The following is a 23,557-nucleotide window of genomic DNA, read 5'->3' on the forward strand; positions in this document are numbered from 1 at the left end:
TTTTTTGCCGGTTTTGGTTTACCAAAACCAATGCACCATAAGGGTATCAATGCGTTAACAAAGAAAGTGCACCTGGCTGCTACGAAAGCGGTGGCTAACAACTTGGAGTTGGCCCGGAAAGTAACAGCACAAGAAGCGGGGTCTGCTTGGAGTTGGCCCGGAAAGTAACAGCACAAGAAGCGGGGTCTGCCCACATAGCTGTCATGTTTGATAGAACTTGGCAGAAAAGAGGCCACAATAGCCACAATGGCATAGGCACAGCTATTTATTTACAAACAGGGCTTTGCCTGGACTTTAAGTTTTGTCCAACTACTGCCAGAGCTGCAGTACACAGAAGGCACTTGAAAGTGAACAAGAGGAAGAAATATGGCAAGCTTTCCATATGCCAGTGAGTGAAAAAAATGCCCATTGCTCAGCACATGCCATGGAGACGACTGCTGCTGAAAGGATTTGGAAGAGGACATGAGGACAAAGTCCAACAGTACTCCACTAAGGTTTACAACCTTCCTCAGTGACAGCGACAGCAAGGCCTATGCAGCTGTGTCAGCGGCAAATGTGTATGGAAGTCTGCCCATCGCTAAAGACTGCATGAACCACGCTGCCAAGCGCCTTGGGGCTGTGCTGCGAAAGCTTAAAATGCCACGAGGGGAGAAGCTTGTAGACGCAGTCATCCAGAAACTACAGAGCTACTTCCAAGTAGCCATCACTGCAAACAGAGTAAGTGTGCGTGGCATGTATTGTGCCATTTGGGCATCTTTTTTCCATTCATGCTCAACGAATGCATCCAAGAGCCACTAGTTCTGCCCGGATGGAGAGAACTCCTGGTGCAAGTTCAAGCGGGCAAAAGGGTTGGGCCAGGCAGCCCCGCACACACCCCTATTCTGACCAACAAGCAGTCCAAGGCAATGTTGCCCACATATAAAAGGCTCACGGATGAACAGCTGCTCACTCGCTGTGTGATGGGGAAAACCCAAAATGCAGCCGAATCACTGAACAGTAAGATTTGGTTGTTGTGCCCGAAGACAAGATTTGCCTCGCACACAGTCGTGGAGATGGAAACTGCACTCGCTGTGCTGCGGTTCAATCAAGGCCACAAGGGCTTCGAACAAGTTCTCGGGGAACTGGGAGTACTTTCCTCAAAGGAACTGGCTGCACTGAGAAAAAAGAGCGACAAGCGAAGGATGTCAAGTATGTCACTGAAGCTGACAGCAGAGGCAAGAAGATGCCAGCATCACTGTCTGGCCAAGAAAGCACGTCTTGAGGATGCTGGATATCCTGGCCTGCATTGTGTGCAATTTCATGTATATATGGCTGCAACAACACCAATAAACAACTTTTGGACCTTTCAATTGCATTTTTCTCAACTTCCTATTTTGCGCCAAACATGGCTTTCGTGCACATTTCAGGTTTTTCTTTTAGTCCAATCAACACCAAATTTGGCATACATATTCTTTAGGGTGCGTAGAGTGTCAATATCTAGGTTTAAATACAATCAACATATTTATTGGTATGAAATTTTTTTTTAATTCTCTGGCACTACCCACTGAAAAGCAAGCACCACATAGAAAATTGTCTCAACATTCTGCATGCGAAGAAAATGTCATTATATTGCTTATTTACACTCAATGGAGTGTTGAGGGCAAGAAAAATTAGTTGGCACGACCCTACCATGTTTACTGCTATGCCCATCAGCTGCACAAGCATGCACTGTTTTTCACTTATGCATGGCATTTATATGAAGCCATCAAGCCATTTTAAAAATAAAAACATATTTAGAGAGGAGATCAATCTTTATAAGTGGTGCAATTTTCATTCACTTAACATCAATATTAAAAAATAAAGTTTTCGAGGAGCGTCTCCCCTGAAGAATGAGAGTAGCCAAGATGGTGGTCATCAGCATGTACACATGAAACAGATCTACACTTATCTCGATGTCAAGAGAGGGTTGAAATGACTGCTTCAAAGTTGAGTTGGGAACTTGCTGTCACCATGTAAAAAAGCAATACGTGTTCTCGAGGAGAAAATTCTGCTAAAGCTGCTGAAATCGATATCACAGTACAACTGTCCAATGAGCATGTTACGCATTCCATAGCACAACACCAAACTTTTAGAGGATCCGTCGAACGAGGTCACTGGCCACAGTGATAGTCCTGTGAGGTGTGCAAGCGTATCACTTTGTTATAATCAGGATGTTGAAGCAGAAGCGCGACTGCACAGTCACCATTTCAGGACATAGCACAGAATTCATCACAGACCCAGCATAAGCCACAGCATTGTAATCCTAGCAAAATGAAGTATTTACGCCCATCTCATAACCATTGCTGTGGCTGGTTGCTGGTTTATTTATTGCGCTTTGTGTGACCAAGTTCTTTCCATCGGGTGCTTTTACGGTGCTAACAGCACACGGGCTTCATTTTAAAATGGAAGAAACGAACCCACACTACAGTTTCAAGAAATTAACTTAAATGGCCATCTCTTAAATGCAGTACAACTTTTACATCGAATAGTTTTCGCTAAAGTTAGCAATAAAAATGTTGCCCACTTTGCATAATGTGAAAATCAGATACATTTATGAAATTACTGCAGCGTACAAGATGACTGTCTAAACCGTGCATTAGTTGAAACTTGGCGCAGCACGTCTTTTTTTTAAACTTAGCAATTCTTAGCTGAAAATTCCTGCTTTTGTCACAAACAGGCTGTAGCAGATGTGGGTGCTGTATTGCTTACACACAAACTTTCCGAATGCTCAGTAACAAATTATGCTTTCATTAGTGATGTTCATCGCGTGGTGCCTAATTTTAAACAAAGGCTTGTAGTGAATCAGGGACAGTCTTTGTCAAAATATACAGCTCAAGGGGTTTGCTTTCAAGCCATGTAGTGGGGCTGCTTAGCAGATATGACAGTCCTAAACTTGGGTGGGTTGAGAACTTAAGTTCCTCCCGCCTGCTTGAGATTAGGGTTATTAGGGTTCCTGAGTATGTAAGGGGAACCGTGTGGTAGGGCTGAGAAGCAGACCCCTAGGACTGTATACTTTTGACGAAGACTGTACTTGCAGTTCAAATAGCAAGTAACACCTAAGAAATCTCACTAAGAAGATTGCAGAAATAGAAAAGATTGTGAGTTTCTAGGTGATATGCAGAATAATAGGTCTTCACTGTGGTACATATGAGTATGGGCTCCTCTCATTCTCCCATCAAAAAACAAAAATAGGAAAAACTTACCGATGGTGAAGATTTCATCCCGTAAGATAGCTTCTATGTTAGGTCTCGACGCTGCTTCAGGCTGAAGCATTCTCTGGATGAGAGCATGCGACGGGTCGCTCACAGTAGAGGTTATATGGTGCTTTACATTATTCACTATGGAAACATGGGAGAGTCCTCTGCCTTGCAGAGAGTGCAGTCAGGCTGATGATGATTATATTTGGATGCACATGTCCCTCACAGAAGAACCCAGAAATGGAGGATGCCCCACAGCAAGGTATATCTGCAGGAAACAGATACATGGGTTATTGCATGGTGGCAGTCTGCCCCGTATTCGCACATTCTCTGGCTGAATGGAAGGACTTATCTCCCGTTGTCTCAAGCGGATACATGTAAAAAGCAGGGCATAAAACCACTTGGCAAAATGTGAAAATCTTTGCTACCGAAAAGATTTCATCAGTTTGGTTGCAACTGGAATAATTGACAATACAGACGGTGCCAAATACATTCATCAGAACAAATAGAAATCTCTGCCCAGCTTACGCAAAATCATTAAACCAATTAGTTAAAGCTACATAAGTGGCACCTTTTATGGGCAGTTCTTTGTGAACAAGGAATCTGTATGGGTTCAGAAACATGCACTAACATTTTCAACATGTTCAGTGACTGAAGACATACTAAGGGTGATTGTGCTGATGCATTTTGCTCATTCATGAATTTGAGTTAACACTTTTGCCCTTCTTATTGCAATTCAACCTGCATGTTGCAAACGGCTATGGCAACTGAAGTGTAAAACATACAGCATTACTCTCGAAGCCAGATTGGTGGCTGCGAAGACATTGTCTATGCCTGTTCCTGGTCTCGTGGTAGGTGCCCGAGATACAATAACCATGGCGACTGAACATTTTTTAAAAAATTGGCTGTGGTTTAGCTCTGGTTAAACCTGGAGTGACACGATAGCTACAGCTAACCGAGTGCAACTCGCTCAGTCGAACTGCAAAGTCAGTCTTTTGCCATTCCGTTTCGTTGGGCATTCCTTGTTTATCTTCGTCCCTGGATGTGGATTCACTCTACAACCCCTCTCCACTCCTCCCTCACTGGGTTTCGCCGGCGCGCCGCACTGCTGGCAGCTGCTTCGCGCCATGTGACAAACCACGTGACCAGCCACGGCACCACCACGGTGGTCATGACGCCGCCATGCTGAAGCCTCGGAATGTTAGCGTAATGCAGGTGTGTGGCGCGCACACCAGCTGCATGCTCTGACGTCACTCCGCGCATGTGCACAACTGACGAGGTGGCGGCATCTGCTCCACCGTCGGTACAGTGGCGAGACGGACGGTGCACACACCAGTTGTGGGCTATGACGTCACTCCACGCATTTGCACAGCTGGCGGAGTAGTGGTGCCATGGCTCAGCACGCAGCGATGCTGACCTCGAAGCAGCTGGTGTAGTGTAGCTATCGCTACAAAAGTAATCGATGACCTAGAAGCATCCCCCTCCATCTGTCTTTTTTAACTGTCATCGTTGCACTCTGCCCAATCTTTCTTGTATGTTGGTGCTCTTTTTTTGGGCCACTTTTTTCTTTTCTGCTGTGCTGTAAAACATCCCCTTTGGGGCAGCTTTGTATGCTGCAAGAGCTCATTTTCATACAGCTTCATGCCACTTTCTCCCTATCGGCGATAAATATCAAGACTTAGTGGTTAATAAAGCGTGATCATCCAGCTCACTAGTGGCATTCATGATGAAATGCAACGTTACGCCACCTAGCTATGCGAGACAAGGTGGGGGAAACTGCATACTGTGAGAGACATGCCGGGCATTTACATGAGCCCGACAAAATCAGGTCGATAGGCCTGTCGGGCTGAAAACAACCTGTTAGGCTCATGTTACATTAGAGAGTCTGGCTAAGCGGACGTCGGGTCAGGTTGGTCAAGCCCAACTGCAGAGGGTAGGTTGACTCAGCCTGAACCACCAGGCGTGGTGCACGTAAACGCTGTCCAGTCAAAACGGAATTTAGATTCAAAGCTGCCCTACAAGATATGAAGGGCCCTTTTGTGGAGGCTAAATTATGCCAAATGAGGTTCTTCAAATATGAGTGTTTTAGTGTGCTAGCACCTATAATGGTAATTCTCCACATCTAGCCGTTGTGTGCGTGTGTGTCTGTCTGATGCCAGTTATCTGGCAGGCTGCTCACCTGCCCACAGAGTGGTAGGCAGGTGATCAGCGTGCCAATCATGCCAGGTGGCAGATCAATTAATTGCGAGAAGCTGTTTGGGAAGAGCAACTTGGATCACAACCCAACCATAGCAACCTCAGTCCCACTGATGGCAGCACCTGCCACAGAGGGGCAGTGGCGCATCGCTTGAGCACCACGCACTGGAGAAGAGGAAGACGAAGATGTTGTTCGACCTACCATCACCTCAGCTCTGGTTATTTACCTAATTTTGCCTATTTTACCTAGTGTTATTTGATTATTCAAGGCCGGCTGCATCTGCAAGGCAGTACTGTCCCTATAGGAAGAGTATGGCTGCTACAACATGTCTAAAGGCACCATGGCAATCTAAGGAAGGCTGGCTCGGAACAGGCGGCCATGGCTTCCTAGGCCGAGGAGCGACAACAACATGCAGACGATCACCTGTCCAGCGAGACCTCTTCGCTCAGTGGGGATGAGTCAACGATCATGGATGGTGACCAGTCAGTGGCCGATATGGATGACATGGACAGCGAGGGCTTCAAGTTGGTGAGTCAACGCAAGCACCGAACGGTCGGGATCCCGGTAGTGGTTAAGTCCACAGAGAGAGAGGTTGACTGAAGAGAGAGGAATCCTATCTTGCTTTTCGCAGCCATTCAATCACTGCTGGGATCAGCTCCGATTCGTAGTCGGTTCACCATGCAAGGGGCTCTTCGGCTGGATATCTCAATGGAAGAGCAAGTTGACAAGCTCCTGCAGTGCTCTCAGATTGGTGACATCAAGGTTAAAGTGTGGTTGCCCCATTCCTGCATGAAGAACACCTGTGTTGCTGGGGTGTACCAAAGTGGTATTCAGAAAGTGACCTACTTGATTACTTGAAACCAAAAGGTGTTCTGCACTTGAAACGACTCGTGCGTCGTGTGGAGCCTCAAGAAAAGGAATGGGCTGTGAAACCTACCAACTCTATCGTGCTGACATTTGCTCCCAACTCAGAGCACCCCGGAAAAATTGATCTGGGATTCACCAAACATGCAGTTGCTGATTTCACTGAAGCTTCTCCACGGTGTTTTAAATGCGAATGGTTTGGGCATGTGGCCAATTGGATAAAGGATCGACACTGTAAGCGGTGCGGTAGTGACCACGGCTTTAAAACCTGCAAGGCCGATTTTGCTTGTGCCAATTGCGGTGGTGATCGTCTAGTGAGTTTCGGAGGCTGCCGCTTCCGTGCGAGTGCTCTGAACCATCGAATATCTTTCATTGCTGGTCCCAAAACCCCACCAACTGAGAAGCCTGGGCCACGATTTGATGAGTTCGCAGCGATGGAGTCTGAGGTTGTTGCGTCCAGCAAGACACCAAGGTCCATTGCGTGCGAGTCGGTTGTTTGACCTCCAGCTCATTCAGCCATTTGGCCCATTCAAAAATTGATAACAGAGGGATTGCTTTGAACTGCTTAAGAGCCGTCCTTCAGAAATTATGCGAACACAATGTGAACTCGAGTGTTCAACAAAAGGCTCTCTGCCTGAGCAGTGCTGTCTTCCCAGACAGCATTCTCACGTCCGTTGCCAAGAGCCTTGTCAAAGAGGTTAGGCATGGATGTAAGTCAACACGCCTCAGCAGTGATGGTCCCCACAGACGTCCTGTGTGTGTGCCCTACATGCACAGCCTGCGCCACCGCCTCAAGAAGGTGGCGGGAAAGTGCGGTGTACACGTCGTTTTTTTTGGCGCTGCTCAAAATGTGCAGGATGTGCTGCATAGTGAACAGCACCGAGGAAGCCATAGCCAGTGCAACCAAACACGCCACGCCGTTTGTTAACTGCATCATTGGAGTGGTCTACTTTATACTACTGTCTTGTGGCAAGTGCTACATAGGACAGACAGAAAGGTTGGGAAAGCATCAAACAACAGTCGCAGCTCTGATGGGAGGTGGCCATTTAACGGCCCATTGCTGCAAGTGCAAAACAAACAAAGATGGCGAACTAGAGGAGGAAGAGTGCCCCCCTCTTTTTCACAGCACTCACGTGCTGAAGCGGTTCGACAAGCAGGTCGATAGGGAAATATTTGAAGCATTTCGTATTGTTTAAACAGGAGAGAACTGTGCAAACAGCCCTTCAACAGCCCTCATGAGTAAAAAAATTGCACACCTGGCATAAAGAAAGCGCTTCAATCTATTGTGATTTCACGTTTTCTTTTTGTACTCTATGTGTCGGCGATAACTAGCAATCGTGTTAATCAAATATGTCTTCTGTATCGAGCATGCACAGATGTGCATAGTGATGTCTTCACATACGTGTGCAATAAACGGCAGTTGAAGTCTAGCGTCTGTCCTGTGTGTTTCTGCTCTCTGTCCTTTGTTTTTATTTTAACGCTAGTAATATGCCACAGTCTGTGGACCAGCAAAAAGTGTCCGTGTTCCTGAGTGACCTGATCACAGACTCGATGGCAAAAGGACTCTCATATGCACAAGTGACAAGAAAACCAGCTACTGCGGCCAAGAGTGTATCCCCGTTGGCATCTTTTGTCGAAGTTGCAAGTGAGCGTGTTACGCAAAATAAGGAGCTCAAAAATCAAGGTGTGTCTCACCTTTTTCACATTTTGTTTAGGGCCCTGTGTTCACATGTTCCAGCGATGCCATCTGATAACCTGAAGAGCACCCTACAGTTGGATGCCTTCGAGTCCATGATTACCACCTTTGCAGCGAACGTCCTTTCAATCTAATATGGATGATGTTCAATCTCGTGGATCTAATATCCACCGAAAAATGCCATTTATATTACAATGCAACTGCACTGGAATGGAAGTCAGTTAGCTGAATTGGAACTATTCTTGAAAGAGACTTGTGTTCTATTATTGGCCCTGTTGGAAGCTGGCCTGCCAAGCGGGAGATGTTTGACTGGATATGTCGGCCATAAAAACTGCAGCATCAAGTCATTTCCTGCAGGAAGTGCCGTGCTTTACATAAGAAGAGAAATACCACGTTTCTTTAAGCACTGACGATCTTTGCACGGATGACATCGAGGTAGCGGCTGTTCTACTGTGACTAAATGTGTGTATAGATGGCGACTTCTGGAGTGGATTATGTTCTGCTGTGAGTGAATGTGTGTATAGATGGGGACTGTGGGAGTGGAATATGTACTAACATAAGTGACTGTGCGCATAGCGGGACAGATCTGACCGGTTTTAGGACATTATTAACATACATGTGGCGCTACAGTGGAGCGATTGCTGCCAGAATAAGCAAGGCTAATCCCACCTGTAGTATACAACTCAACTCACCACGCACTGCACCAGGAGTGGTAGGAAGACTCAGGGATCTATAAATATAGAGAATAACCAATTCTGTACATATGGACATCAATGCATTATTACTGTCCGAACAACCGCCAATCATGAACACTAGATCTGAACACCGGAACTGAAAGGAAAACCAACCTGCTAGTGCACCTAATTTGAATTTGGCCCAACTACGCAAATCGACCATCATTTTTTTTACCATTGCTTATCCTTTGAAATGCGTGATCCATGGCATGACATAGATATCATATCTACAGAAGAACTGAAACATGACAGCCATGTAACGCCAGCGGTGGGCCTACAGCACTGCAGCTAGACTAAGAGACTGATAGCACTGCCTCAAAGTCATGTCACTTTGTGCTAGTATTACTGGAAAGCAGTTGCACAAAATGTCCCCTCTCCCGAATCACGATCTCTCTTAAAAATCAAATGTTTGCGAGCCTCTGGTGGCCTGTAACACTCACAGGATGCAGCCGGTTGCCCAGATGTCGACCTCGAAGCTATGGCCCTTCTTGGCCAAGACCTCGGAAGCAATGTAGTCAGGTGTGCCACACAGAAGCCTAGCGCCTTTTCTTGTTTGCCACTGCTGTTCAGCCGAGTTGCGAAACCAAAGTCGGCCACCTTGAGCTGCACGGCTTCATCCAGTCGCAGATTACTCAGACTGAGATCCAGATGAATTAGCCGCTGCTACAAGAGGTGCTCTGGTCCTTAAGAGTTGTTCGCCATGAAACCTGAATAATGCAACAAGGCCGTTTTCAAACCTCAGACAGCAGATTGTTACCACATTACTTAGGGCAAACAGAACAGTCCTCGACGCTCCGCAACAAAAAAGTCGACATTTTCTCGCTTTGGTAAACCTCGAAATTAATCTATGCCATCATTATCTTTGCTTCCTCGCTATGGCAGTGAACAGCTCCAAGCATATAGCTCACACATTTCGAACACAAAATCATAACCAGATATCAAATATTTGAGATCTGGCTAGCCAGGAATTAATATCCGAAGGTTTCAGAATAATTGGCAACACTCAAATACCACCAACTATTGTAAAACTGATCCTCATGCAACCATAATATCTGGTAAATTATTGGAGAACCTAATTGAAAAAAGTGAGAAAAAATTGGCCAAAGTCAATTTCACTATTCTTAATCAGCATGGTTCTGCAGCATTCACTATTGTTTTCGTTTAAAGTCCCTATATAGTTCAGAAAGAGCTGGTAGGTTTAAATTTACCTTTCATCACCATGCCCTAGAATGAAAATTAAATCTTGCCTGTACTTTCAAAATGGGGTGCTCGAGCTGCAGCCTATTTGTTTTCATGTCCACCGTATTTTCCTTGGACTGTTCAAACTCCCAAGCATATGCCATCGTGCACTGCTGGGCTCATTTGCACAGGTTAATTTGGATGGATTTGTGAAGGGCGGCCAAATCCAGGTTTGACTGACAATGCAAGCGATGATGCAGGAAAATACATAATGTTTATACTGTGCTTTGCAAACCCTTTAAGTCAGTGAAAGCTAACTGGAATATGGTGGTGGCTATGCTTCTGCGTCTGGAAGAGATTTCACATTAAAGATCCACATCACCTGCAACTTTCAACGGGTTGAATGTGTTACACAGCACAGCGTAAACATAACGCATTTTTTCAACAATATGTACGAAGCAAATCATTTTATTACTGCACAAGCGTGAAGTTCATACCGTATTTACTCGCCTAATGATTGCCCTTGTGTAATGACACACGAACACTATAGCTGAACACGTCTCGAAACGCGCCTGCCGAGGTTCACGAAACGAATGCCCGCTCACCACGCTCACACAGCGTGGCGGGTGCATCTAGCAATTCACACCCCCAGATTTGGTTGCCAAAATTCAATTTTTTAAGGCGAAAGCCTTTAATGTGTCATCGTTGTAAGCAGCAGTTGTCGACAGAAATGTCACGCTTTTCAGTTGGTCGAAACGGTCGTGACGTCATAGTGCGCCAATTTCAAACGGGGCCAATTGTACTTTGGCTAGTAACCATGCAACCAATTGAAGGGATCATATAGTGATGCTCCAAGTAAGTGGGACTGAGCTTAGTTAATTGCTTAATTACCCAATTAGCCTAATTAAGTTTTCAAGTCAGGCCATATAAATAAATAAAACCGAGTAAGAAATTGGTCGATCTCGGGAATCGAACGCCCGGTCTTCGGAGTGTGAGACGAGCATGCTATCCACTCCGCCATGCCAGCTCGATGGTTTGGAATGAACAAAGGCGCGTCTAGTGAATACGGTGTCTTCGCTCACTGCCAACCTCCTCCCTTCCCTTCCGGCGAGGTTTACCGACGTTTACCGACGAGCGAGGGGTAGAACCGAATGGGCGATGGCGTTCTATGGACTCCCTGGCAGCGTTGCAAGACGCTCTCGCGTTCCACTCTTAGAGGCGAAGCTTAACATCTTAGCCACACATAAGTGACCGCACTTTAGGTCAAAAAAGTGCACCCCCCCACCCCCTGAATTTTGACGGGTTTCCACCGAGATATGTGAGAAAGTTACAGCGCAATTTTCTTTCCTCAAATACAATTTTCATTTTCTTCATTAGGGGCCATCTTTGTCTTTCTTCTTTCACTCCCACTTCCTCCCTTCCTCTACGGTGCGGTTCAGGTGTCCACCGAGATGACAGAGAATTACTGCGCCACTTCCTTTCCTCAAAAACCGTTGCGTTCAAACGGCAAGGCATCGTGCCGAACGGGTGGTGGCGTTCCGTGGACTCCCTGGCAGCGCTACAACACGATGTCGCATTCCACTCCTAAAGGCAAAGCTTAAATTAATTAGCAGTTAATTAGTGTTCAGGCATTAATCAGTAATTAACCATTCATTAGTGATTTGTCATCACTTAGTAATTAGTGCTCAATTACATGTGACGCCACCAGTGCCACAGAAGCAGTGAAAGTGGTGCGTAAAACGCTTTCGCCTCTACGCACTTTAGACAGTCAAAGTGTCCCCTGAATTTTTTTTATTCCCCGCGTAATGATCGCACCCCGAACTTGTTGCTGCAATTTTTCATGTGCCAAGTATAGCCGACGATGATCATACTTCCCATGTGTCTGATAGATAGCACGTGCAGATGACCATCTTGCTCTGTCAGCATTACAGTGGCAGCTGTCTGTTGGTCTGTTGACCTGCAGTCACATGGGCAGTCTAAATGCGATTATGCTTAACCACAGATTCCAAACTTAACTGCAGTTATCTCGAAACACAGTTCGCCGTTGTCACAAGACTCACCACCATTCTGGGTTGCGATGCAAGAAACGAAGTGACGCGGTGATCCGGAGTGAAGCAACATTTGCAAATATCTTGCAGCGCAGTTGGCCCAGTGTCGAGAGTGCAGTCCAACAATGCTGTCTGATCGCAGGACTGCCTCCACAGCTGAACACATCACCACGCCGACCGCAAGTCGCCTGCTCCAAGGTAACATCTCTACGGCAGATACCTGGCGCCAGCTTCAGAAAACCGTGCCAAACTTTCTTGTTCTTTAGTATATGACCATTTAGTATAGCGTTGGCCAATTCAAAAGCACCGTCCGCTGTGGCCTAGCGACGACAAGCACAAGTTAGGCCAAGTGACGACTAGGGAGTGGCACACCAGACCAGCATCGTCTGCCACGCTCGCGAGCGGCACCTTTGCTGTAATGCAGTAAACGTGTGAAATCCGGTGCTGTGAGTGTTGTGAACGTGTCACCAAATTTAACACCGTGGCAGGGACTAGGATTTTTCAGTGTAACAGCGGTAAAATGCATAGCTTGAGCACTATGGGGCGTTGCTCTTGTATGCTGCTGTTACGCCTTTCGACGAGATCAAAGGCTGCGCAACTATACACACTGCCTATTTTGATGCGTTGCCCTTGGAACATGATATAATGCGAAGAAAGTACGTTCCTGAAATGGCCCAGCTGGTGCACTTTTCTCACTCTACCTTCTCGGTTAACAACGTAAACCAAGGTCACCAAGCTTAGTTCGCGACAATGGCGTTTAGCGGCCTAACCATGGGTAGCATGCCCGTGTGACAAGGGTAGTCTAACCTGCAACTTGTTTGCATTTTCGGTGCTCAAAAAATTTTTGTCAAAAATTTACCCCACGTAATAATCGTACCCCTAAATTTGCATCAGTTTCTTTAAAAAAAGTGCGATCATTATGCGAGTAAATATGGTAACATAAGTCCAAACCAATTCAATGCATAGCGAGTGTGGACAGTGCATCACGATTAAACACTAACGACACTCTCTGTCGCATTGTCTTCGGTCCTCGTGCTTTTGCATATGACGCTCTGGTACAGCAGCAGTGCACTTCGCTGGCACCTCCTGATTCTGGTGACACTTTCAGCGCTGCTCTGTGTTGTACCATGCGTCAACAAGCATTTACCTAGCTTCTGTAAATGTGGTATCCCGTCCTTAACTGCGCCGAAGTTGCGCGCTCGAGTGTTACTTGCAGTTCGTACGAAGAAGCCTTCTTAAAAGGCAGTTGAAGCGTTTTTTTCTTTTTGTGAGAAATGAAATTCAAGGATGCGAAAGCACGAAGCTTGTAAGTACAGCATTACAAGTTTGTTTTTTTTTCTATTATCTAAAATGGTGATGTAACCACTCAAGCTACAACAGTGTGTAAGCTTCTCCTCACAGCTATTGCATAGAGAAGCTCGAGGATGATGTCACATTCAGGAAGACTTCAAACTCCTAGTGTCTTGCCCCGCATACTGCTGTTCCTCGTCAAATATCGCCAAGTAAGGCTCCGCAAGCTTTACCTTTGTTGGCGTTTGTTTTCTTTAGAACAATCATTCCAGCGTTGGAAATGTACAGCCTTTTTAATATGACGTCTTCACAAACCCCGCACCTAGCACTACACAGTGCAGAGAAGCTGAACGCATTTGCGGCTTTAATTGGCGATTGCATCATCATTTCAAAGAACAACACAAAAAAAACAGCATCCTTCTTTTCTAAGTAGCACAATTTCCAACCCTCTAAGCTTGTCATATTCTAGAACAACTTTAGTTGCCCTTTATGCAACGCCCGAGATTGTGAGCCTTCATTGCTGGCATGTCGCATCCTCAAAATACACTGCGAAGGTCTTTGCTACTTCGAAACAGCTGTGTTTCTAAGCTCCCTACAGTGTGCATGTGGTAAAACGTTTAACTGAACAGCAAAAAATCGTAGTAGCCGCGTAGATCTCTTTTTGAAGAACATGAGCAATCCTGAATTTTTCACCAAATCAGTTTGCCATGATGTGAACGGGTTTAGTAGGTTGTTTTTGGGAGGCCACTATAATTCAGCCTTCGGATAACTGGGATGATTGTTCTGGTCTTTGTAAGTCCACATTAAAGAGTTCGCTGTAAAATACTACTGTAGGTCATATTACTTCATTTTTTGCATGACCACATTAAGTTTCATACTTTATGCTGCCTTGCCATACATTTTTGTGCCCGTCATTGTTTATGTGCTGCCCAGTCAAATCTACACTTATATAAATTATTTTGCAAAGACCACACGCAATTTTGAAATTATAGACGATGACAGTGTTTCTTATTTTCTTTGCAATGAGCAGATATTGCATTTTACTGAATAGACAAAACCAACTTTTCAGATTTTCTTTCAGCACTCGATTCATACTTGAAAATATTTCGAGCTGCAATGGTGGCTCAGTGGTTATAGCTCATGGCTGATGACCCAAATGACATGGGTATCATCGTAGCTGCAGTGGTCTCAATTCTGTGCAGATGAAATACTAGAGGCCTGTGTACAGTGCGGTGCCAATGCACATTCTTTTTTAAAAAACCCAGGTAGTCGAAATTATCTGCAGCCCTCCACTACGGCATTCCTCATAGCCTGAGTCACCTTGGGGCGTACACCTTAAAACCAAAATGAAAATATTACATTATATGCACTATCACGGTTAGAAATGATGCTTACAAGGAAGGGGCACCATGACACTTCTCTTGGTACAGATTAATATCAATAAATATATTCAACAGGCATTTCAAAGACTAGTGCAAAAAGAATTATTGAAATTGGAGCATGCAAGTGAAGGTTATTCTACTATGAAAATTCAAAATGAAAAGATCAGCTGAAAATGTCTTTCACGCAACCATTACACTCACCCAGTACTGAGACTGGGAACTACCAATCAGAACCATGCCAAGCACACATGCTGTGGAAGCCTGCATACAAATGTTGCTTTTTTGGGGCAGCCCACAGCCACTCATTCTGACGGCGTTGTCCCCAACAAGTACCTATGTGGTGCCACACACAGAGCAAGGGTGACTAACAGCAAAAGAATCTCCCTATGTTTCGTTGTTGGTAGGATTGGAGGGCTGTCGACTGTCCCCCCCAACTCACCTCCCGTCCCCTGTACGGCCTTTCTCTTCACTATCATGGACAAGGTGTGTCGACTGGCTTTTTTTTTCGCTGCCTTCTGGCAGTGGTTTAAGAGCGCTCGCTCCCTTGAGGGCTTGAAGCAGAATAGAAAGTGTCACCCTCAGTGTTATTCTTATTTTTTGTTTGCTTTCACTTCTTCTTTCCAGTTTTTGTGGTATGCAAAAAGCTTTAAGTACTCAGAGTCATAATATAGAAAGTGTCACCCTCAGTGTTAGTCTTATTATTTTTGTTTGCTTTCACTACTTCTTTGCAGTTTTTGTGGTATGCGAAAAGCTTTATGTACTCAGAGTCATAATATAGAAAGTGTCACCCTCAGTGTTATTCTTATTATTTTTTGTTTGCTTTCACTACTACTTTTCAGTTTTTGTGGTATGCGAAAAGCTTTAAGTACTCAGAGTCATAATATTTTGGGTTGGGAACAATATGCAAACTGTACACCCAACCAACCAGTAAGGCAGTGTCCAATATGGATGCCACCTCATTTCCGCTACCGAAAATTGCTGCGGTGTTGCGACACCATTGGCTCGAAATGAGCATTTCTGAGGAAGATTAAAGCATTAAATCTTACGATTTCGGAAAGGCCAATAGGTTTTCTCGGTATGGTGCTGATATTCGCTCAGAAAGGTCTTTGCTGGAGTAAATAATGATTAAATCCAAAGCTGGTTCCCAACACCTATTTTGCAAGCATTTAACCCCAATTTTGCCAGCAACAGGCCACGTAATAATTACTGCCGCCAGCTAAGCAGATGGGTAATTGGAGCCACTGGGGATCACATGCCGGCCTTTGCTGAGAGTGCCCATTCACCTTCATTTCTTCAAGCCACTTCGCAAGCCCAACACAGGTTAGCACCCAACTTGTACGTGCTTCGTACACTATTTGTGTGCAAAAGAACTGCTTGGTGAGATATAGTGCAGGAAAATGGCTTCAGCAAAGCTTGAGGTAGAGGAAGGGCGATGGTGGCACCATGGGCATTGTAAGGGTTCGGTAGCGTTCGCGGGGGTCATCGGAACGCGGCCGGGGGTGCTCAAAGCGAAGCGTCTCCTTTCTTGGAACGCGGCCGCTCGCGAACGCGCCGGCAGGTATACGGGTGTCCCCCCACCCGCGGTACTGATTCGCACACGTGCTGGCACGGATGTCTATTTGTGTTTGTTTTTATGTTTATGTAGTGGTAGATAGGGTGTCTACCTTGTTGAAGCCGGAGGGCTGGCCATGCCCTTGAAGAACCAATCATGTTAACAGCACAACATGATTGGAAGCTACGGAATGTGGGCCGGGCCTTTAGGGCTTTAAAACTGGGCCCCGGAGCAGTAAGCGGCGTTCTGCGCTAAGGTAAGATGCAACGCATCTTCGGCAACGCCGAGCAGGGGCCTCCCCTAGTATTAGCCAGTTCCGCCCTTTTTGTTGTTTGTCTTGTGCCGTTAATTTGTCTCAAGTGTCTTAACTTGTATCTATTGTACATATTTGTATATAAATCTCCAGTCATTGCCTTTTTCATCCCTGCGGCTCTATTCATCGAGAGACCGTCTCTGACGGGGCACCGCTGGTGCGAAGAGCTTCAGTCTTCGAGTTGAAACCAACCCGTCTCTGGCGGGGCACCGCTGGTGCAATAAGGAAGACGGAAGAACCTGTGGAAATTTACTGGCGCAGTCGACAGGATCCTGCGGCCATCAGAAGACGGCGCAGGAAGAAGACAAGGCAGGGAGAAAGGTGACGACAAGGCGACAGGTCAGCGTTCGTGAACGGACCTGCGGAGACACGGCGGCAAGGACGCAAGGACCACGGCAGTAGTCCAGCGACGCGGGACTGCGTCCGGTCAAGGAAGCAGCGCGTCGGGAACTCGACGATCACCGGCGGCGGACCAGCGGCGTGCGACAGCTCATCGCAGCGTCCGGGGAAAGTGGCGGTGGACCCCGACGCCAAGGAGCTGGCAATGCGGATCGACGCATCGAAACCGTGAGTTTCCTTGGTCGCATTGTTCACGTCCCTGTGTTCGAGCCGATAGGACATCTGAGGGGTACGGAAGGCGGTATGGAGAGTTATCCAAGCCGGCCCTCACTTGATGTGAAGTACCAGGTTGAACTGGCGAAGGCGCGTTTAGCTTATTATCAGGCTGAGCTTGCAAAAGTGAATGGAGGAAAGGCGCCGCAATGCGAGGAAAAACCTCCGGATTTGCAGGCGTTGGAAGCAAGGCGCCAGCAGCTAGAGCTCGAGCTGGCTAAGCTCAAAGAATCTAGAAGAGCCAGTGAATCAGCCAGGGAGAACTGCTCCGATTCCCGAGTGGTGAGGCCGCCTGTGCTGGAAGACAAAGAATTATGCTTGTCATGCACAGATCAGGGAAACAGCAGTCAGGACGCTGAAAGCAATCAGCCGGTTTGCGGGAACGCATCTTTGTTAGGAAATGCCGCAGAGAGCGAAAACGAGATTTCTGAAGGGATCACAGCTTTTCCGCCACTGCGGGCGGCTAACAAAGAAAAGGAGCAGCCCAATTCTGATGGTCTAGGTCCAATCGAGACCAAATTGTCCGAGACCAAGCAGGAGAGTGATATAATTCCTGCAGGCTCTATGAATGAGATTGTGATCTCTGACACGGAGCTAGGGACCGGAGAAAATCTGGCGTTGCTGCAAACACAGACTGTGTCGGTCATAGGGCATGAAGGGCCGCGTAGCGTCATTGATGGAAAGAGCGTTCCATGCGAGCCAGAGAGTGGAGGTGGGCTTGCTGGGCCGACCGGGCAGAGTGCCACACAGTTGTGGAACGCACCCGATGTGTGTCTGGCCAGGTCATTTGAGGACCCGGGAATGAGTGGCGACTTGCCGCAAGGCAAGCTCGGGTCAAGCGACGGCGAGTCAGCTCGTGCAGCAGACGATGCCACGAAGCCGGCCAGCGTCTATCAAGCAGGGAGCGGCGATTTAAATGTTTGCCCGTGCAGGAACGGTGCAAATAGCTCCAAACGCTCCAAAGTACCAGGGGACAGGCGCATAGCCTTCACAGTGAATGTCGGCGTGTGGAACAGTACGTTCCGTGCTGCGGTACGCCAAATTATGTTCAGCAAAGCCGGCCGCACTGTTACAGCTGAACTCGGCAAGAGAGATGTTCCTTACGCAGCACGCGGTTCGTACCGGCGCGCCAGAGAGAGCGGGCCCTCAGGTGCGTCGTGTAGTGAGGGGTTTGGACCCATCAAAACCCGGGACGTTTTTGATCCTGGAGGGCACCATCTTTTCAGTTCGCGCCCCGTTGTGGCGCCAGCCTAATGAGTGAGTTACCGTTTAGGCGTTAATTGTGTTACTGACAACACGTGGTGGCTCGAATGTACACAGGGACGCTCGGTGCGACTAAGGAGGCTCACGTGGCCCGTATCAGTGCTACTGAACGCTCTAGTTGCGAGTGTCGGTGTGTGTGTCGAGCAGGACGCGGGTGTGCATGCTGGTGAACTGGGTGCAACGCACCAACTTGGACGCGTGTTACGGCGCACGGCAGGCATGCCACCGTGTGAATTTGTGGAATTTGCTGATGTTGTGTGTGCATTTTGCATTTTGTTTTTGGTTTTGGTTTTGTTGATGCCAGCGCTGGTGTAGCTGCGGTATGTCACCCACAGGGTGGTTTTGTGACCCGTACCGATCCCTTCTCGTTATAATTCTAAAAGTGGCATTTGAGCCCTTTGTAGAATCTTGGGAAGGGCGTGTAAGGGTTCGGTAGCGTTCGCGGGGGTCATCGGAACGCGGCCGGGGGTGCTCAAAGCGAAGCGTCTCCTTTCTTGGAACGCGGCCGCTCGCGAACGCGCCGGCAGGTATACGGGTGTCCCCCCACCCGCGGTACTGATTCGCACACGTGCTGGCACGGATGTCTATTTGTGTTTGTTTTTATGTTTATGTAGTGGTAGATAGGGTGTCTACCTTGTTGAAGCCGGAGGGCTGGCCATGCCCTTGAAGAACCAATCATGTTAACAGCACAACATGATTGGAAGCTACGGAATGTGGGCCGGGCCTTTAGGGCTTTAAAACTGGGCCCCGGAGCAGTAAGCGGCGTTCTGCGCTAAGGTAAGATGCAACGCATCTTCGGCAACGCCGAGCAGGGGCCTCCCCTAGTATTAGCCAGTTCCGCCCTTTTTGTTGTTTGTCTTGTGCCGTTAATTTGTCTCAAGTGTCTTAACTTGTATCTATTGTACATATTTGTATATAAATCTCCAGTCATTGCCTTTTTCATCCCTGCGGCTCTATTCATCGAGAGACCGTCTCTGACGGGGCACCGCTGGTGCGAAGAGCTTCAGTCTTCGAGTTGAAACCAACCCGTCTCTGGCGGGGCACCGCTGGTGCAATAAGGAAGACGGAAGAACCTGTGGAAATTTACTGGCATGCAGAAGCGTACACTTGTCTCAGGCTTTACTTACTACTTGTTCCAGCGATGGTGCTCTAGGAGCAACTCGTAGTCTCCTGTCCAAGTAGGACTTCGTGGCTGGTATGTACCCCGGTTGTCCTGGGGTGATCTCTGCATGAGCACAAAGAAGCTTTTAATGCAGCAGTTAACGCACAAAACATAACCTTAATTCAGAGCCTATAAAATCCTTCACTGCCTTATGGAGAGAAGAGGGAAAGGCGGTGAAAACAAAAGACGATTAGTTGGAGAAAGCAATTTGGAGCGCTAGCAGCTCATTCTCAAGGGCACACGCTCTAGGTCAGCGAATTGGAATAAAGCTCAGAGTTCTGGAGTCACAACGTCGCTTACGCTGCGTACAAAAAATAAAGACAGCATGCTTTATCTACATTGCACGGACCTTGAAGCACCGTTTATTCACCCTTGTGTACCTTCAAAGCTATTTGTTATTAGCAGTGTGACTGTCATCAGAAAGACTGAGCAGCAATGTTGAATCTCGGAAGTTTTTTTAAAGCAACAAGCACTTCTAGGCAAAAATTGCAGCGCCAATGCAAGATAAAGTAACTTCTGAAATGGCTGGTATTACTATGGTCCTTTGTAGGACCGGCCCTTGCCAATGCATTCCAATATTGGGCCTATTACCTGCATTAATTTCCCTCAATATTGGAAACGGCTGGTATCACTAGGGTCCTATATAATAATAATAATAATAAACTTTATTCATACAATACTTACAATCTTGCACAGGCACACCAAAGCCACAAGAGAGCTTGTAGGGTGTCGCCTGGCAGCAGCGACAATCCAAGTACACAATTTATACAATAGAGAACGAAACACATACAAAAAATGAATATATACCTATGTACACGTGCACTGAAACTTCTGCACTAAAAAAATGAATTGATTATAGATACTAATTAAAAAAAGAAAAAGAAGGAAAGGAAAAGAAGAAAAGATTATTTCGTTAAGGGGGATAAAAAAAATAGGCAGAAAGTTTACTGCTCTTTACAGTTACATTTCTAGCGATAATATAGCCTTTGTTAGCACTGTGCGAGAAGTCAAGGAGAATACATACTCTGGCAACTCATTAAAAATAGAAGGAATGTAATAGCGCCTCATTCCTTCCCCAAAATGAGTGCGCACTCTTGGCCCAACATACAGCGGCATGAGTCTTAGTGGATTGGGTTTTACTGTTTTAGTATTGTAAGGGCTGCCCCAAAAGTGTTTTAAACCTACAATTTGCTTAAACAGATTGCCAAATGAGGGGAGTTTCGTGGCTTTAAATACACTTTCCTGTGGTTGCTTATCTGGTTTATAAAGGAAACTTTTAGCTATGTTTATCAGGAGGCTATTCACTCTGTTTTTCCACGTGCCGGAACAGTTATGGAAACAGCAGATACCATACCTTAACACGCTCAGCTTCTGCAGATCATCTGCACTAAAGTTGGAGTCTTCCCACACGATATAGTAGTGGGCCGGCCGGCTGGTTCCCTGGATGCCGAAGTGGCTGCAGAGAAAGAAGTCAAAGTGAACGGCTGTGTTGTTGTCCACATTGCGCTTTGACCTGCTAGCTTCATCAGGGATTCCAGTGATCCTCAGCCTATCATTGGTGGTGTGGTGAGATTCACCGAGCCAGAGAATCCTCTTCAGGGATACACAGTATTTGATGAAAGGAATTGGGTTCACTCGCAGCTCCTCGTGTTCTGTACCATGTGAACTTGTTCTAGCCATAACCTTGTTAATGCTTGCATTAAGAGTTTGTTTTCCTTCCCGATTGGTGACCCTTTAGCTTCGCCTCTCCGAGGAAAAAAGAATCTGCAAACCAGTACCAAACTCAGGCCTGATTTAAATATACTGCAGTACTGTGAAGATGGTTCACATTTAGACCTGTAGTTCACAATCCCAAATATAGATCCCACAAAGTTGCAAAGAGAACGAAGGCGCACAAACAAGTATACCTACCTGCCATCAAAGTAGCCACGAAAGCCTACAATATGCTTCTCATCGAGGTTTCAACGCGCTTCAGTGACAGTGACGACCTGGAAGATGTAAAAATAATGTATGAGAATGAAACTGCACGATACATAATGGATTCAGCAAAGCTATGCACAGTGCAGAAAGCACCCTGTGTTTATCACAAAAGCAGTGCACTATAATTTCTTTCCACTGTGTTAGGTATTTGAGTGCATAAGCAGTTAAGGCCGTCAAGCACCAAACATAGCTAAGGTTCAGTGGTTTGTTTTTATGTTACACACTTACACATCCTTATTAGATGCAATTCAAGGATGCGAATGAATGAAGCTTGTAAGTAAAGCATTACAATTTGTTTTTTCTATCATTTAAAATGGTGACATAATTACTGATTAAAGCCACCATGGTTTGTAAGCTTCTCCTCCCAGGTGCTGCGCAGAGAAGCTCAGGGATCACGTCACGTTCAGGAAGATTTCAAAGTGCTGGAGTCTTCCAGCCACATATTGGCGTGCCTCCTCGAATGCCACCAACCCTCCGCAAGCTTTACCTTTGATGGCGTTTGTTTTCTTTAGGGCAAGCATTCCAGCATTGTAAATGTACAGCCTCCTTAATATGACAGCAATACACACCCCGCACCTAGCACTACACAGTGCAGAGAAGCTGAACGCAGTTGTGGCTTTAATTGGAGAGTGCATCACCATTTCAAATGCCAGTACAAAAAAAAAACAGCATTCTTCGCTTGCGAGTAGTGCACTTTCCATCCCTCTAAGCTCGTCGAATTCTAGAACCACTTTAGTTACCCTTTATGCAACGTCGCTGTTTGTGAGGCTTCGGTGCTAGTGTGTCACATCCTCGAAATACAGTGCGAAGGTCTTTACTATTTTGAAGCAGCCGGGCTTCTATGTTCTCAATAGTGCGTATGTAGTAGAACATTTAATGGAACTACAAAAAATGGTTGTAGCCGCGTAGATTTGATTTTTGAAGAACACGAGCATTCCAGAATTTTTCACCGAATCAGTTTGCCGTGATCCGAACGAGTTTTAACAGGTTTGTTTGGGACGCCATTATAATTCACCCTTCGGATAACTGGAATGATTCTTCTGGTCTTTCTAAGTGTGCATTAATGAGATCACTAGTTAAAAGTGAAAGGCTCAATTAATTCTGTTCATTTCCTCCAGTAATGATCATTACGCCCCAATTTCACTCTAAAGATCAAAAAGCCTAGATACCTTTCAGTCGTCACTGCACCAACAACGTGTGAACAACTGAGGTTCTATCACAAAAGCAGACCACAGCATCAAGACCACAGTTCAAACTGACACTGACTGTGCAGCCAACTTTTGCAACAGGCAGTTGCTGCAATTAAAGTATAGACTATACGAATCTACTAGATGGGCAGTGTCAAATAGCTGGAGAATTATACCCATGCTGCAGACCCTACAGCTGCCACTGCACCCTTCCAGGCTCCTGCAGAGTCAACACACTTTTTTTACAATCCAGCTAGATGTGGATATAAGTGGAAATAAAGTGTTTTGCATAGAAAACATCAAGCAGCAGATATTATCTGGCTTCTTTTAGGATCTAATCATCAAATTATTTCCCAATCTTCCCGTGAAAATAAATAAAAAAGAAAAAAAAAACACAATAATAATGTTTCCCATAGCTTTCCTTAGTTTCAAAGGCTGTTATGATTTTTAATTTTTGCATATGTTCCAATACGGCCTTAATCTTTCTTACTCTCAGCTGTACATATACATAATAAAGCAGCCTTAGCTGAAAACTGCCCATTGTGTCCCCGCCCCTGAAATACAGCTGCAGGTCTCCTCCAAGGTTGCTATGGTGTTAACGACGTACAAATGCAAATGCACCTCGGTCTCTTCCAGCCTCCGAGGCTGCCTGGAGCCAAGCCAGCATGCATATCAACACTTTGAAGCAGGTCTGCACTCATGCAGAAACCACATGAAGAACACACAAGGAACACATTCAATACACCACTCTTTTAGACCAATTCAAGCAAATCTGGTGCAAGGTTTCATTCACACACCTCTGCAGAGGCAGAAAGCAGTTCAACAGCACTCTGCACCAGATTTACCACGAGCACATCCAAAGCCCTTTAAATTGTTCAACTAG

At 46.2% G+C, this 23,557-nt stretch overlaps 1 protein-coding gene and 1 pseudogene across 31 annotated transcripts in view; one reads left to right on the top strand and one right to left on the bottom strand.

Annotated features, from left to right (window-relative positions):
- The window catches only part of LOC149355127 (uncharacterized), a 52,830-nt gene that overhangs the window by 16,401 nt on the left and 12,872 nt on the right, over positions 1-23,557 (bottom strand). For 23 of the 31 annotated variants that reach the window (XR_016291461.1, XR_016291454.1, XR_016291462.1 and 20 more), the window contains 5 exons: positions 21,419-21,495; positions 20,862-20,963; positions 19,473-19,570; positions 9,147-9,413; positions 3,222-3,483 (listed from right to left, as the gene is read on the bottom strand). Coding sequence is in view for 1 of the 31 variants with exons in the window: in XM_089583628.1 (XP_089439754.1) it covers positions 21,444-21,495 (52 nt within the window). In the remaining 30 variants the exon portion in view is untranslated. Of the gene's footprint in view, positions 1-3,221; positions 3,484-5,835; positions 6,198-8,664; positions 8,703-9,146; positions 11,843-19,472; positions 19,571-20,861; positions 20,964-21,418; positions 21,496-23,295; positions 23,401-23,557 lie in introns of those variants that run through there. The other 8 variants (XR_016291447.1, XR_016291446.1, XR_016291452.1 and 5 more) reach the window with 8 other exon arrangements.
- On the top strand, positions 170-8,106 carry LOC149355128 (uncharacterized; annotated as a pseudogene).

This window comes from Amblyomma mixtum, chromosome 3 (genome assembly GCF_055824585.1).
Source record: "Amblyomma mixtum isolate Tamu chromosome 3, ASM5582458v1, whole genome shotgun sequence".
Taxonomy (NCBI): Eukaryota; Metazoa; Arthropoda; class Arachnida; order Ixodida; family Ixodidae; genus Amblyomma; species Amblyomma mixtum.